We start from the raw sequence: 14,892 nt of genomic DNA, 5'->3' as shown, positions 1-14,892 counted from the left end.
CATGTAGCGAGTGTGTGCGTATGAGTCTGTGCGTGTATGCATGCGAAACTGAAAATATTCAGGCGAGGGGAAGGATGTTTAACACCCTCCCCATCTGAAAGATCCCACCCCCCACCCCGTCGCCACCACCACGAGGATAATCGGCTAATAACCCATCAACATCCACCCCTCTGTACTATTTTACGAGGGGGGGGGGGGGCATTCAGAGCCAGAAAGTCAGACGGCGATTTTTTGTGGTTTACATCATTAACGACTAAACGAACAGTGTTACGGTAGACATACACACGTAAAAACGGTTCAGCTGATGCGCACGATATTACCTAATTCACAATACAATATACAAAAAAATGCTGACTTAGCAGCCCCAAGATGGCGGCACGCATTTGTTTTGGGTAAAATAGTCTATATATATTCCTGAGACGCCACTGGAAACAAGCAAAGACACTTTGGAGCGGTGAACACATAAAGAGGTGTATAGGCTGACTTACGGCGATTAAAATGGCGGAATAAAATGTTAACCGCGTTACGCTATGCGGAAGCAGCGGAATAACTAGCGCCACCGTGCGTATACACGCTGCGCACGAGTGGAATGAAGAAAAATAGCACCGGAAACAGAAAATATCCAACCGCAGCGTGCCGGTGGGGTCAGTGCGTGCACGCATGCCTCGAGTGAAGCCGAGCTTGAAGACCTCTGTGAGTACGCGACACACACACACACACACACACACACACACACACACACACACACACACACACACACACACACACACACACACACACACACACACACACACACACACGCACACACACACACGCACACACACACACACACACACACACACACACAAACGGAGAGACAGAGATAGATACGCAGACAGAAAGAGAGAGAGAGAGAGAGAGAGTGAGAGAGAGAGAGATACAAGACACACACGCGCGCGTAGAAACACACACACTCACGCACACACACACACACACACACACACACACACGTAAGCACGGACATGCTCGCGCAACACTCGCATGCGCGCTGGCTACAACGACGCAGGACAGGAAGCAAAGCGTCCAGGTCGCAACGCGGATGCATAGAAGTTAAAAAGGAAATGGCTGAAAGAGGCAGCGGCGCTTGCGCTTGAAAGGGGAAAACGAAACGCCTCGCTTCCAGGTTGCCGTTTGAAATTGACAAAGGGAAGCGATAAAAAGCGAACGAACTATGTGTACTCTCAGCGGGGTCAGGCTCCCCATATAAACGTTGACGCGAGAAATAGGCAAAACCACCGAGTTTGGTGGACGTTTGTGAGTTCTGCAGTTGAATAAGAGGGAGAGATAAATAGCAACAAAAAAAAAAAATCGGCATGATTCTACACATATGGCGGGAAAACGGAAAGTATACAATCACAAAGCCCGCGAAAAGTTCCGGGCTGCGTATGGTGTGAACTCAATACGTGAACTCCATATGCCTATGTGCCAACCACGGTACATTGCATGCAGCATATCGTGCGTATTTACAGCATACGCGCGAGGATCGAGGAGGCTTTTTCGAGGGCGTCGTCGCGTACGGCTCTCGATGTTGTTTGCGGAAGCAAAGAGGTGGCGCTATGAGCGGTCACTGATCCCTTCCCCCCTCCAAAAAAAAAAAAAAAAAGTGTGGGGGTGTTCACGTGTTTCCTCTCTCCTTCATCTTTATTCGGCCGACACTGAGGTGATCCAAGTCACACGGATCGAGTTGCTTCTCGCGTGCTCTCGTGAAGTCCCGAGGCAATGTACACTCTCGTGTTGCGCACAATGTGTGCAAAATAGCGGCGATTGCGAGCAACATCGGGAGCGGAACTGCGATTTATTGCGTGTGATTATGAAAACGTTCAAAAAGCGAAACTTTCTAATTGAGTCGAAGGCGAAAATTTGAGCGATATGGTCACCGAGCACCGAGTTGAATGCAGATTAGTTACTAACATTTAGAGAGATAGAGAGAGATACAGAATGGTGCAGTGAAGTGAGGATATGTACACTTGAAGAAAAAAAAAAAACTGACAGGTATTCGTAGCTCATGTACCATCATGCTGACAGTTCGGGCACTAATAGTAATAACAAACATCATGCCACGAAGTGAACTATGCTGGTTGACGGAACGAAGTTATGATACAACAACATAATGTGCTGTTTTAGTGGACATGAAACGATGGAATGTTGAAGGCCATTGCCAGAATCGAAAAAAAAAAATGATAAGAAGCGCCTAAGCAGGACGATAGGAAGCTCCTCGTTGATCGGAGAGAGGTTCTTGTACGAGATTCGATTGCAGCACAATCACTTGCCGTAAGTTCTCTCAAGCCTCCTTTCCCTTAAGTTTCATCTGAACTATATGTTTGAAATAATTAATTATAAGATTAATCGCTAATCGATAATTCAAATGCTAACCATTCAACTCGTATTCGAAATCACGAACATTCGCCCACCTACATAACATCATTATAGTGTTACTTCATGTGCTATTCTTTTTGTATACAGCTGTATACCATATGTTCTGCCTATTGCACTGTCATTGCCTCGTTCTTGAAAGTGTAATAATGTATTCTGTATTTTTGCAAACATTTTTTTCTAGCATTGCGTATTAATGATTATGATGTTATTGATGCTTTTGTCCCCCCTTATATAATTACGGCCACATTATTTTGTTGCTTTTGCCCCCCCCCCCCCCTCCTCCTTTATAAGTAATACCCTGAAAAGGGCCTTTAAGGGTAAAATAAATGTTGTTGATGATGATGATGATGATGACGACGACGACGACAACAACGATGATGATGATGACAAAAACGGAGAAGTGCCTGGCAAAGAACTTCGAATGCCACTGTCAGTGAAAATTAACAGCGTGTGAAGTGCTACAGAGAACGAATGCAAAGAGTCGGGCCACGATACTTGGCCTCTTTTACTTCATTTCTGTAATTACAATTACACGTTACGAACAAAGAAACACGGAGGTAACTGATTACTTCTATTAGTTATTCTTTTACTGCCGTAGTGATCAGCGAACGTACAAATTGCATGTACTAAGGCACATATAACTCGTACTGTGTATACCACACACCACATATGCATCCCGTACAACGGCGCACTAAAACATTCTTAAGCATGTCAATTTGTTTGAACGAAAAAAGAACCGACAAATAGCTCACTGACTATGGACTAAATGCAGGTCGTAAATATAAGAATGTCAAACACACAATGTGCACACGTACATGTATATATATGCCCATAGACTTTTCCCCTCCGATCAGGGGAGGCGCCAAGGGTGGGCTGGAGCCCCCCGAAATTCTCGCCTGCCCCCCCCCCCCCCCCCCTATGAGCAAGCATATTACAAACACAGCGCGCAAGTTCTGCGCCTCCCTGCCCCCCTGAAAGAGCACAAATGTCATTGGTGCCATCCCAAAAAAAGAATCCTGGCGTTACCCCTGCCACTTATTATAGCAACCCGCCCCAAAAGTATGCATTATCGACAGGAATTTAGAAAAAGTTACTGACGTGTCGCGCGAATACACATTCAAACCGGCAATTGTCTTCAATAGCAATGCCTTCGATTCTGTAGTACAGTTGCGCAAGCTGCTATAGAAGTAAACGAACGTCCTCCCCGCCGCCTAAATCCTTTAACGCTACAAACAAAACGCATTCCAAGACGCTCTTTCCCTGACATTACAAGCTTATTACGGGAAAAATGGGAAATCCCTACAATTGTTACCGACTGCAAGCTCACCCAGTGTATCGCTCCTTTCCTTCGACAGTTCTCCTCCTGCAGGGGCCACCGAGCGCGTACCCGGAATAAGAAACAACGTCAGTTGGTAGGTTTTTTTTTTAACTCTATACGCTGAGGAGAATGAGCTTATTCGAGCATTCCTAAGCCGCCCAGCTTAAGGGCTCAGTAAAAGAAAAATAAAGAAAATGAGGAAGCAAGAGGTTGTAGTGAAGGAATTGCTATTCACGGGTCATTAACCGAACGAGTCCGCCGCTGGCGAAGGATAATGATGCTCCGTGTAGCAGCAAGCAGCTATAGGTTTTGTCTATCCCCCCCCCCCCCCCACACACACACACAAACAAACACAAACAAACAACACAAACAAACACAAAGGCGAGCGCTATGTCTTTGCAAGCTCGCCGGTTCAGTTCGGCACATTCGCACGGGTACAACCCTCCCACCCCCCCTCTTTTTGTTCGAAACTTTTTCCGCCAAACTTCCAACTTCCGAAACAAAAAGCGCGCGCTCCTGTCGCCATGTCGTGAGTAAAAAGCGCGCGCTCCCGTTTGGCGCGCACATAAAGTGTGCAGTTCTGACTTCGACGGCTTTACTGCGAGAAGCGCGACTCTTCTTCTTCTTTCTTTCTTTCTTTCTTTCTTTCTTTCTTTCTTTCTTTCTTTCTTTCTTTCTTTCTTTCTTTCTTTCCTTCTTTCTTTCTTTCTTTCTTTCTTTCTTTTTCTTGCTTGACTTCGTTTGGATCAGCGCGCATAGCTGCGAGCCTATCCGCATGTGAACAGGCTCGTAATCTTAAACGGCTTACGCGTACCGAACTCCATCCTCTTTTCAGCGCATATCCACCGGAGCGCGCAGATCCAGAACAAAGCTTGGTCGATTTTCATTTGCATTGTTTTGGGAGCGGTGCGCGAGAATACGCTCAGTGAACCGTTGAGCGCTTATTCCGCTCTGTGTTGCCGTTCCAGCATAGTGCAGCGAGTGCCAAGACAGAAAAAAAAAAGGCGACTAGAAAACAAAGAGTGCACATGAGTACGCCGGATTTAGCCAGTTTGAACCTTCCAAATTCCTTGTCCATTATCTAGCAAGGTTCTGCAAAGAATTCCTGAAATCATTCGATTCGCAAACAAGCGCAAGTAGAAGTGCAATGGCTGCATATTTCTACGCAATAGTAACAAGGAATAAAGCACATGCCTCGTATAAAAACAGCGTATTAGTCTAAACATTCGAAAGTCCTTTATTGTACACGCCGGGGAGGATGATTGCGCGTCTGGAGTTTCCAAAGCTCCGGAATCGGAGCCCGGATAGTGTAGCAGCGAGAGTATACATCAGGGATGTACCGTTTTCAAGTGCACGCTGACAAAAACCATCGACGTTTCTACACGTTGCTTTTGTCGGTTAATCAGAATACCCGAACATCGAAAGCTAAATACTCCTCCTCAATCCATATAGTTCGTAAGAATGACTATCGACTGGTTGCATACAATGCGACAGCAACCATCCCAGATATTGCAGACAGCTCAACGCTCTTGCTAACCTGATTGCTAACCTGACGTTACTCACGACTTTAATCACAGAAAACAATGCATAAAGAAACGTGAAGATAAGACTCACCCTGAGCCCCTTGTGGTGCGCCTCCGATCCTCCGGACACCTGGGACACGAAGACTCCGGTGCCGTGTTCACGACCTGAAAGGCACGACGACGACCCTGAGTTCGAAGGTTTCGCTGCGCACTGCTTCTTCGCAGTGCAAGACACGCGCGGCTGCACTGATTCGACACTCCGCTGCGGCTTCCGCTGGCCCCGCTGACAACAACCCGCACTGTCGCCGCCACAGCAGACGACACGAACCAACGCGACACCATCGGGGGGCCATCCTTCGACGACGCGGGTAAAAACGGGCATCGGGACCACACCGTGATCGGGACTGCCGAGCGGCCAGAGGTACACCTCGACACCACAGCACTGCAGCACAAGACTAATCCAAACATGCGTCGTTATCTGTCCCCGCGAAGAGACAGAAAAGGGTGAGCCGACAAACGACACGACATCACGTGGACAAGTCGCGGCAACGCGGAACAGAAACAACCGTTAGGGACCACTGCGGTTTTCTCGGAGGACGGGCCTGTTTGCTTGCTTCCAAGTGCAAGGAACGCCGTCGACAAGCACGTAGTTGAGCCCCTAGATGCCCGCATCTACACCAAACTGCGAGTGCTCTTGCTGCGATCCGAAAGCACAGCGGCGGAGGCACGTTCTCCTATCTCGGACGGTATCGCAGAGAAGGGGTTCGCGCGTCTCTTCTTCCAACCAGCGGCAAGCCGTGAACCTTCTCCGAGTGAACTCTTCTTCCCTGACGCGGCGGCACGAGACCGAAATCGAAGAAAAATAAAGCGGTCCGAAACTCGTTTTCTCAAAGGGTATATCGGCGGCGGCAACTTCAGCGATGCGTCGTTCCAGCAGCTGGCGATGTACGCCTCGCCTGCCATGCCCACGACATATCCCTGCCCGCCCTTGAAGAGGTCGCGGTGAGGCGCGTTCGACGTCGACCGACCTCCGCGTTCCGCGTCTTCTCCGCGTTGCGTGTACGGCGGCTTCCTCGACGCGCCTCGGTTTAGCTTCGATTTATTTCGCATCTTGTTTCCTGCTATTCTTTCGTGTACATTAGGTTTTTTTATAAATATATTGATGCTGCTGCAGACTCAAAATACGCACGTGCCTATAGCTTCGGCAGCTCTCGACGCGGAAAAAGGTATATCCCATGCGAGAGAAAAACCTTCTATCGGGTTTTTTCCTCGTGCACCTTTGGAAATTCGCGCGTGCCTGATATGCACGTACGTACGGACCTTTCACTGCTTGAATTCGGGAAAGCGTTTTGCGAGAATTCGTTCGAAGCCCTTCAGAATGCACCGTTTCTTTTCTACGATACACTGCGTGTCTAAAAGGGGTTGAGAACGGCTGGGATTCCATGAAATTTTACCCGCGCACTGCACACTGTCCCTCTTTCGTGTTTTCTTCTCTCTCCTGTAACTGACTTAGCCGAGTCGCTCCTAGCGCTCGGGCGGCCTACGCGTGGTTCGGCCTTTCATGAGCGAGACCGGACTGCAGCAAGGTTGATATTTGGTCCAGTTGATGAGTTTCCACGATGAAATTAAAGTAACGCAAAACAACCTAAACCGTGAGTTAGACAGGGCAACACAAGCTCTGTACATCAAAAGCATAACATTGACGTATACACGTTTGTATATTTACTGCGAATTTGACTAGATGAATTCAATTGGCTCCTTATTTTTTTACTGATACGATATGTAAGGATATGTTGGCGCACAAGTAAGGCGTCGGATACTCCTTAGCCCTAGAGTGAATATTGAACTTACATCTCCAAGAGACACTAAAAGCAACTATTTAGTCAGCGTTCACTGTTGGAATAGCGCCCCATAAACCTCATAGTGTTACATTCGTGCCAAGGACGTGCTTATTTTGAAATAAAATCACGTTTTAGTAGTTCGCATCTGGTTAGCGCACTTCAAATTACCCGCGTCAAGCAGAACGTCTCATGTCACTGTTGCAGTGCGCAACGTTGCCCAGCTTTACTGCGCGGCCACCGACACTAGTAGCAGCAGAACGAAAGTAGCGGGAGCCACAGCAGCAACAACGGACAATAAATAATTTCCTGCCTTAACCTCCGATATGGCAGATGTACTTGGTTCAACTGGGTCATGCTAGCTAGCACCGCCTGTACAGTTTAACCAGGCGAAAATTGAACTTTTGAACCATTCGCACCATTCCCCACAGTAAGGACCGGCGGTTCTTTTTTTCGTGAATCAAACAGAAACGCACAAGCGGCGTTTCATTGCGCCTCTTGATGCGTGGAAAGTACTTTATTTAGTGCAGTTAGTTCGATTACTAATTATTAATTGTAGGCGGTATGTTTGACGTCATCGGAATCATTTTCCGAATGTTCTATCTTAACGCAAGTGTTCTCGTGCATTTACTTTAATGTCTCGGTAAGTAGGGCACAGCTGTTGCTAATATTGTCATTTTAGACGTTGTCATACATTGAGTTTTCACTCTGAGGTAAATTGTTGACTTTAGTGTCCCTCAGGGAAGGGAAAAAAAAGAGCACTACATGGAAAGTAGAACACACCACACACGTACATGTCAAACATCATCATAACGTATGATCAAATGTTTGAAAGTCAATGAATATTGTCTCTGGTAATGTATCAAGCTAACATGACGGTGCGAAATAGCAGTCAGCACGTCTGTTCCATATAGAGATGTATTCGCTGTTGTGTACATAACAGTCGACACGTCATGCACCTTATCACGCACATATGATAGGTGCCCTATAATACTGCGTATAACAGGTAGGACATGTGTTATATGAATGGTGGTTCCTTATTTCTTAGTATTTGTTTACAGTGAAGGGCATGGGAGAAGGACAAAAAAAAAACAAAAGACAGGAGGTAGGGAAATTAACCAGGAACATGCTTATGTGGCTATAGTCTACGCTAGGGGAATGGGAAAGAAAAATAGAAACATAGGATGAGAAAAGGAAAAAGGAAATGAACAGCCAATGCACTGACGCATACACGTCGATAAGTCGCATTGTAGAACAGTCAAAGGCGTTCGCAAAGGCCCGCAGTTCTAAGAAAGGTGAAAGGTATAAAACAAAGCAAGCTCACAGACACTGCTATACGTGTGAGCTCTTATGTCGTTCGTTTCTCTTCTTGCGTCCCCGCCCCGCAGGTCGCGGGATCGAATCCCGACCGCGGCGGCTGCATTTTCAATGGAGGCGAAAAAGTTTGAGGCCCATGTGCTTAGCTCTAGGCGCGCGTTAAAGATCCCCAGGTGGTCGAAATTTCTGGAGCCCTCCCCTAAAGCGTCTCTCAGAATCATATCGTGGTATTGGGACATCAAAACTAGGATATTATTGTCTAGCGTCCCTGTTCATGGGCTGTTTTATACCGTGTACCCTGTATCCATATCTGACGCATTGCGACCGAAAGCGTGCCTTTGCTCATCAATAGACACCAGTACGATTCAAACAAGCTTCTGGTCATAACAATCTGTAAACCTGCTTTCCGTTTCCCCAATGCATGCGTAACGCTGCCCGTTTCACGAGAAATCGGCCCTCCGTCTATACAGGCTTGACTCGATGCGCGCGACCTCACGGTGAACTCTCGCCGCTCGAGGCGATCAAGATGGGACGACAGCGATTTCGGAGTTCCCGCGGTGTGAGCGAAACAACACAGACGTCGTCATCGTTGGCCGGTCTCCTTGCAAGGCCGTGAAGGCAACTGGTTTTCCCCGCGTGCGCATCCGAAGGCACCGAGATATGCGTGAGTCATGCGCTGGCTTTGTGGAATGCCCCGCGCATACACTTCACAAAACGACAGAGAGAAAACGTATATGTATAAAGAGGCCGAGCGGGTGGGGGGGGGGGGGGGGTTGCGGCAACGAAATTAAGAGAAATGAGTGTCAGTACACGTAAGGAGCGGAAGTAGGCGTGGGCATAATGAAGCCCTTTTCGTTGCATCACAAACAAGCGTTGATTACGGCAGTCGGTGCATCATCACTTTCTGTTCCTCCATATACACGCCGAGCGAGATCGTCTCGTCCTCATTCTGCCGTCATCAGCGCCGTTTTCTTTTATTCCTGCCGTTACGTACCGCGATGCAATATACACGCTTCCTCCTTCCTCTGACACGCTTGGCGCGTTTCACGGACCGGTATATACGACAGTGCATGCTACACGCGGCGTGACGTCATCGATGGGAATACGCTAACGACCGCGCGGCAAGCCGTGTCGCCTGAACGCATCGCCGGCGTCGCTCTTCGAACGTCCGGTAGCCTGTCAAGTTTCCCATAAATGACGTCATACCGCTAGACACGAATGCTCGCAGTGGGTCCTTTCTATCTGTCTGCAGAGTGCTCAAATATCGACCGGATGGACCGGTTTCGATGCTCTGCGCCACCCGCGCTGTGGTGTATACATGTTTGGCTACATGCTAGGGTTTATTAGAAAATGGTTGCTGGACGATGACGAACGTACGGTTCCAGGAAATGCTATGCGACGTGTCGCTTCCGCGGTGACGTCACCATGTTTTGCGAGATTGAGAAAAAAAAAACAGATCACCTTCCTGTCACGTATTTGCAGCGCTTTGTGCTTCGGCCTCTCATGCGCGAACCCCACTTGACCACCAACGGCGTATAAAAACTTGCGGCTCCATGTTCAAAGGAACGAGCTACACACACTAAACAATTGTTTTGAGGAAATGCATTTCAACTAATCATGATGCTTGACGTATCGTTGACGAAGCTATGCAGCCAATAGCAAATGGCACATACGAGAAACACTGTGATATATGAGAGCTGATCTAGTTGGTATGCATTCGCGTTAAAAGGCTGAGCGAGCAAACAGGAAGTTCATGTTTGTACACCTAGTCCTCTAACTCGAAGCTTCGTCGATTTGGCCGCAGCTTTTGGGTTTCTCAAGTCGGATGTAAGTGGACATTCTAGATAGTTTGCACGTTTGGAACCATTCCTTATTTGTCTATTGACGCTTTGTTTTTAAGTTGTGTGTGACAAAGGTTCCGCACATCATGCCAATAATCCCATAGGTTGCCGTGAGATGCTTACGGGAAGATCTGGCAGATATACGAAAATATGCGGACTTTATATGCATTCCGTAAGGAAACATACCGAATTGTTGGAATGGCATACGACGCGCTTCAGTATGGTGAGAACATTGCTGAGTGTTTGACTTGCTGCAACTTAATTGATTAATATGTGGGGTTTAACGTCCCAAAACCACTATATGATTATGAGAGACGCCGTAGTGGAGGGCTCCGGAAATTTGGACCACCTGGGGTTCTTTAACGTGCACCCAAATCTGAGCACACGGGCCTAGAAAATTTCCGCCTTTACTGCAACTTACACCGAAACTCTGTTTACACTGCTTACAATTAGAGTACCACGCTTACTTCTCCAATTAGGTTCTCCTCGTTAACGTTGACTTCTGTCATATTTTGGCTTAACCTTACTCTTACTATTTTTTTTGTACCAGGGCTACTTACATGCTTCGCAAAAACACCAGGCGATGTGGATCGTACTGTCCACAAAGTGTACCTACACAGGTCCTCTTACATGTTCTGCGTTTGCCTGGGACGTTGACCCCCTTTAGTAATCAATCTCTTAAATTTGTTCTGTCCCTGTGGCTTTGTGCCATACAAAAACGCGGAAACTCCCTCCCATGAAGTCAGCCAAGCGAGAGATAACAATGATTGTTGTCAGACGACGCACCTGTTTCGCGCACAAGGGCCCCTCATGCTGACTACTGTGTGGAAACTATGGAGCCGGTCACGCGCATTTAGCAGGAACACAGGCTGAGTGACGTCGTATTCTATCAGAGCTCAATCTGACGGCCATTTATTTGCGGCATCGTTCAGACAGACGCGCGGATACTCGCCGAGCATTTCTATCGGGCGCGTTGCGCCACGTAGCGCCCAATTTGGGCGCCAAAGGCCTTTGAAACTACAGAACTGCGTTAATGCTACTTTCCTTTCTATATTCCTTTTTTCCTATTTACTTTTTCATGTCCCAGCTTAAAGAAAATGGACAACGACCCTTTTAGCGGGTGCCTTGGTTTCTGGAACAGAAGCGACTAGGCACGACGCAGATTCCCACAAAAATTGCTAGTCGAAATTGTGGCGCTGCAATTGTTCGGTGTCCAGGCGCATGATTGAGAGTACAAAGATTGAGAGTGTTAATTTGCACCCCAACAGCTTTCTATTTAAGTCCCGTGGCCTAATCACGTATGACGTCATTGGTAAAGTGGCACGTCGCGGTCAACCATGGCTCCGGCAGTAGTGATGCCGGCAAAACAGCGAGATATATTTTAGTGACGTTTGAATCGTGAGAACGTCTAAAAGACTAGGAAATGAGACAGTACATTTAAATGAATACGATCGACCAAAAAGAAAAAGGTGGAAAAGAAGGTGGTTGTTTCCTTTTAGCAGTCTCAGGTAAATGCATAAGGTATACTGCATGACCTTGTTGTACCACCAGGAGAGAGAAACGATATGTTTATCTCTATAGAAACACTGTGTAAGATGCAAATCGTACAATAAAATGGTGTACACTGCGGTCACGTGAATACCCCTCATATACGACGGTGCATACGTCCGCGCGCGCATGCGCACAGCGACCCACCTCCTCGTATGGAGAAGCCCAGAGGAGCCGTGCCTCGTCTCTTGAGCTGCACCATGCGTATCTTGTTGGGCAGGTAACCCTGGTCGGGCGACTCCCCGCTGCTCGATCGGATAAGCTGCGGGCTGCGGGAAAAGAAAGAGGAGAGCACAATGTTAGTCGGTGTTGATCCAAGAAGCATTGTTAAGAAAACAGTGCGGCGAGTAGACCCAATGTACGTCAATGAATCAGAGCCCCCTACGTAAACATGGTAGAATCTTTTAGCAAATTACCGTAATACGGCGCATGGTAAGGCAGTACGGTGTAGCGCTCAGTGCATCCCCCGGACGACAGGTCCCTCGTTAACAACACGTAGGCTGACAGGCCACCACGAGGGGCGGGACAACCGCAAGGTAGTCTTTGAAAAAAGCTTCTGTTTGTTGGGGTGACTTCACTGGTAAAAAGTCGGCGATAGGGAAAAAGCAGGAGTGGTACTGTAATACCGTACCACATTTTCGTCCCTTGTTAGAAGACCCCATAGGGTCGAAACTGCCGTAACTCACAATCACTGTATTCCAACATGTGGTGATGAATGAAAAGCCTATATATCTATCTGTCCCGACACTGCTTTCCGCACAGGCGTCCGTATGGACAAAGACGTGCCCAAGATTCACCAGAATGGGCTCTCAACCTTAGTCTGTGGGTCAAATGTTGCACTACACGGTTCTTCTCACTCTCCTCCTTCTGCTCTAAACAAAACATAATTTCGCTGCTTTAACTGAGCTCACAGGATAAGGTTATTCCGTTTGAACCGTCCTTTAGCGGAGATGCCGGTGGATAGCAATGGCATTTCAATAATTTCCTTACAAACGAAGCAAGGGTGTTGAAGGTAGTACTCAGCCACTGGAAAACAGGTTTCGCGAACTATCAGACCCTCCTTTTCCCTATTTTTTTATTTGCTTGTTTTATTTGATGTGATTTTCTTCTCTTGATTTTCTCATGACACTATAGTAAGAAACATTTCGTCAGGCGACCAATAAGCGCCCGGTTTCGATAAGAAGTGTGGGCGTTCGGAAAGAAAAGACAAAAATAATAGCGAGAACCATAATCTTGCCCGTTGTCCCTCCCTCCCTCCCTCTCTATCTCTTCAGCGATTATTCTACCTACTATTGCAATTGTTTCCGGCATCCCTGAAATCGTTCAAACTGGCGCGCCTTCGCGCCTCTCAAAAAACGCGCGTTGCGAGCACTAAGATGAGCTTGTTGACACACCTGAGCGCAAAGAATGATAAACACGTGTTTCAAGAACACACACGTACGCACGCGTAAGACACAAAACACTCCCGTTTCTTTTCCGAAGCTCTCTTGCGAAAAAAACAAACAAACAAATACTTGACGGTGGCGGCTACGACTGGTCGACTATGCAGAACGTCTCGTAGCGCCGATATGAAATGACAACCGGGTCAATTTTCTGACGGGAGTCACGAGAGACTACCCGCCAATTTCCGATCTAAACTTCTTTTTTCTCCGTATCCGGCTAACGTTCGAAGCGATGCATCTGATACGTAACAGACAACGGAACTACGAGCAAGCTAACAAACGAACAAACAAACAAACAAGCAAGCAAGCAAACAAACAAACAAGCAAACAACGCCCCATGTAGCCTTCTTGTCTCATGCGCAATCGAAGCGTGTGAAGCTCAAACAAGCACGACCGACGGTCAACGCGTGCACCAGTGCCTCGGAGTTGCAGGAAGGACGCGGTCGTCAGCAGAGATGGCCCCGAAGGTGAGGCTCCCAAGAACGGGCGAGGCTAGGCTGCACCCACGGCGAGAGATTCAGTGGCCCGAATCGGCAGCACCAACTTGCTTGGCTTCTAAGGACGGCCCGCTTTCAGGTTTGCGTCGTGCAACATATACGTGAAGTGACAGGGAATCGAGTCAAACAAACCGAAACGGGGAGGATAGTAACGGGTTCTGCCCGCTTTCATTTCTCGCACCTGTCTCCTCCGATGCGGGAATGACCACTGTTATTTGATTTCTTCTTTCTATGTGTGCCATCTCGCAATGGCAACATCGATGGCAACATGAACAGATTGCGGTATAGTGAGCCTCTGCCTGTCACCTCCCCCACCCTCTTCCTACTCGCTTCTCTTTCAAGTTGCGCTCCCGCTGCGTAAGGTATAGCACGCCAGATTCCCGTTTCAGGCAATATACCCTTTCATCTACTCGTCTGTCTTTGTGTCTTCTTTTTGTTTCTATATGAAATACTTGAGTGGAGAGGCTACGTTATAGCCGGCTATACCATAATAACGATATTCATATTAAATAAATATAGGAAGTGCCCTGTACACATGGGGCCTCTGGCTTTTAAAGAATGCTAAAAAGGACAAATTCGAATACATGTAGGGTGGTCACATAGATTGCCTACTTCCTCCTATAGCTATCCGTTCGGTTTCTCTCTACAAACCAAAAGGATAGCTATCTTCTTATCGCGGATAGCCAACTATACATTTCCTTGACCTCAAAAGAGGTGAAATATCCAGTTAACTTTGCCTACTCAATAATATCACATGGTCACATGAAACCACCTGACACGCTTTCGTTAGAAATTACCTGGATGTAGCGCACTGCTGACACTTTTGATTGATTTGTGGGGCTTAACGTCCCAAAACCATCATTTGATTATGAGAGACGCCGTAGTGGAGGGCTCCGGAAATTTCGACCACCTGGGGTTCTTTAACGTGCACACAAATCTGAGTACACGGGCCTACAACATTTCCGCCTCTATCGGAAATGCAGCCGCCGCAGCCGGGAATCGAACCCGTGACCTGCGGGTCAGCAGCCGAGTACCTTAGCCACTAGACCACCGCGGCGGGGCCTGCTGACACTTTTAAACTGCAGTGTCGATTACGTCAAAATTTTCCAGAATTTTTAAAGTGCGTTATAAGTGACCCACTGTCGACGATCCC

The 14,892-nt window shown here is 47.6% G+C and overlaps 1 protein-coding gene across 8 annotated transcripts in view; it reads right to left on the bottom strand.

The window, feature by feature from the left end:
- The window catches only part of LOC119170568 (uncharacterized), a 217,786-nt gene that overhangs the window by 68,212 nt on the left and 134,682 nt on the right, over positions 1 to 14,892 (bottom strand). For all 8 annotated transcript variants that reach the window (XM_075887110.1, XM_075887108.1, XM_075887107.1 and 5 more), the window contains 2 exons: positions 11,948 to 12,069; positions 5,348 to 5,421 (listed from right to left, as the gene is read on the bottom strand). In XM_075887110.1, coding sequence (XP_075743225.1) covers positions 5,348 to 5,421; positions 11,948 to 12,069 — 196 coding nt within the window. The remainder of the gene's footprint in view (positions 1 to 5,347; positions 5,422 to 11,947; positions 12,070 to 14,892) is intronic.

This window comes from Rhipicephalus microplus, chromosome 2 (assembly GCF_043290135.1).
Source record: "Rhipicephalus microplus isolate Deutch F79 chromosome 2, USDA_Rmic, whole genome shotgun sequence".
Classification (NCBI taxonomy): domain Eukaryota; kingdom Metazoa; phylum Arthropoda; class Arachnida; order Ixodida; family Ixodidae; genus Rhipicephalus; species Rhipicephalus microplus.
The sequence above is the reverse complement of the archived record's forward strand: the minus strand, read 5'-3'. Positions and strand labels throughout refer to the sequence as shown.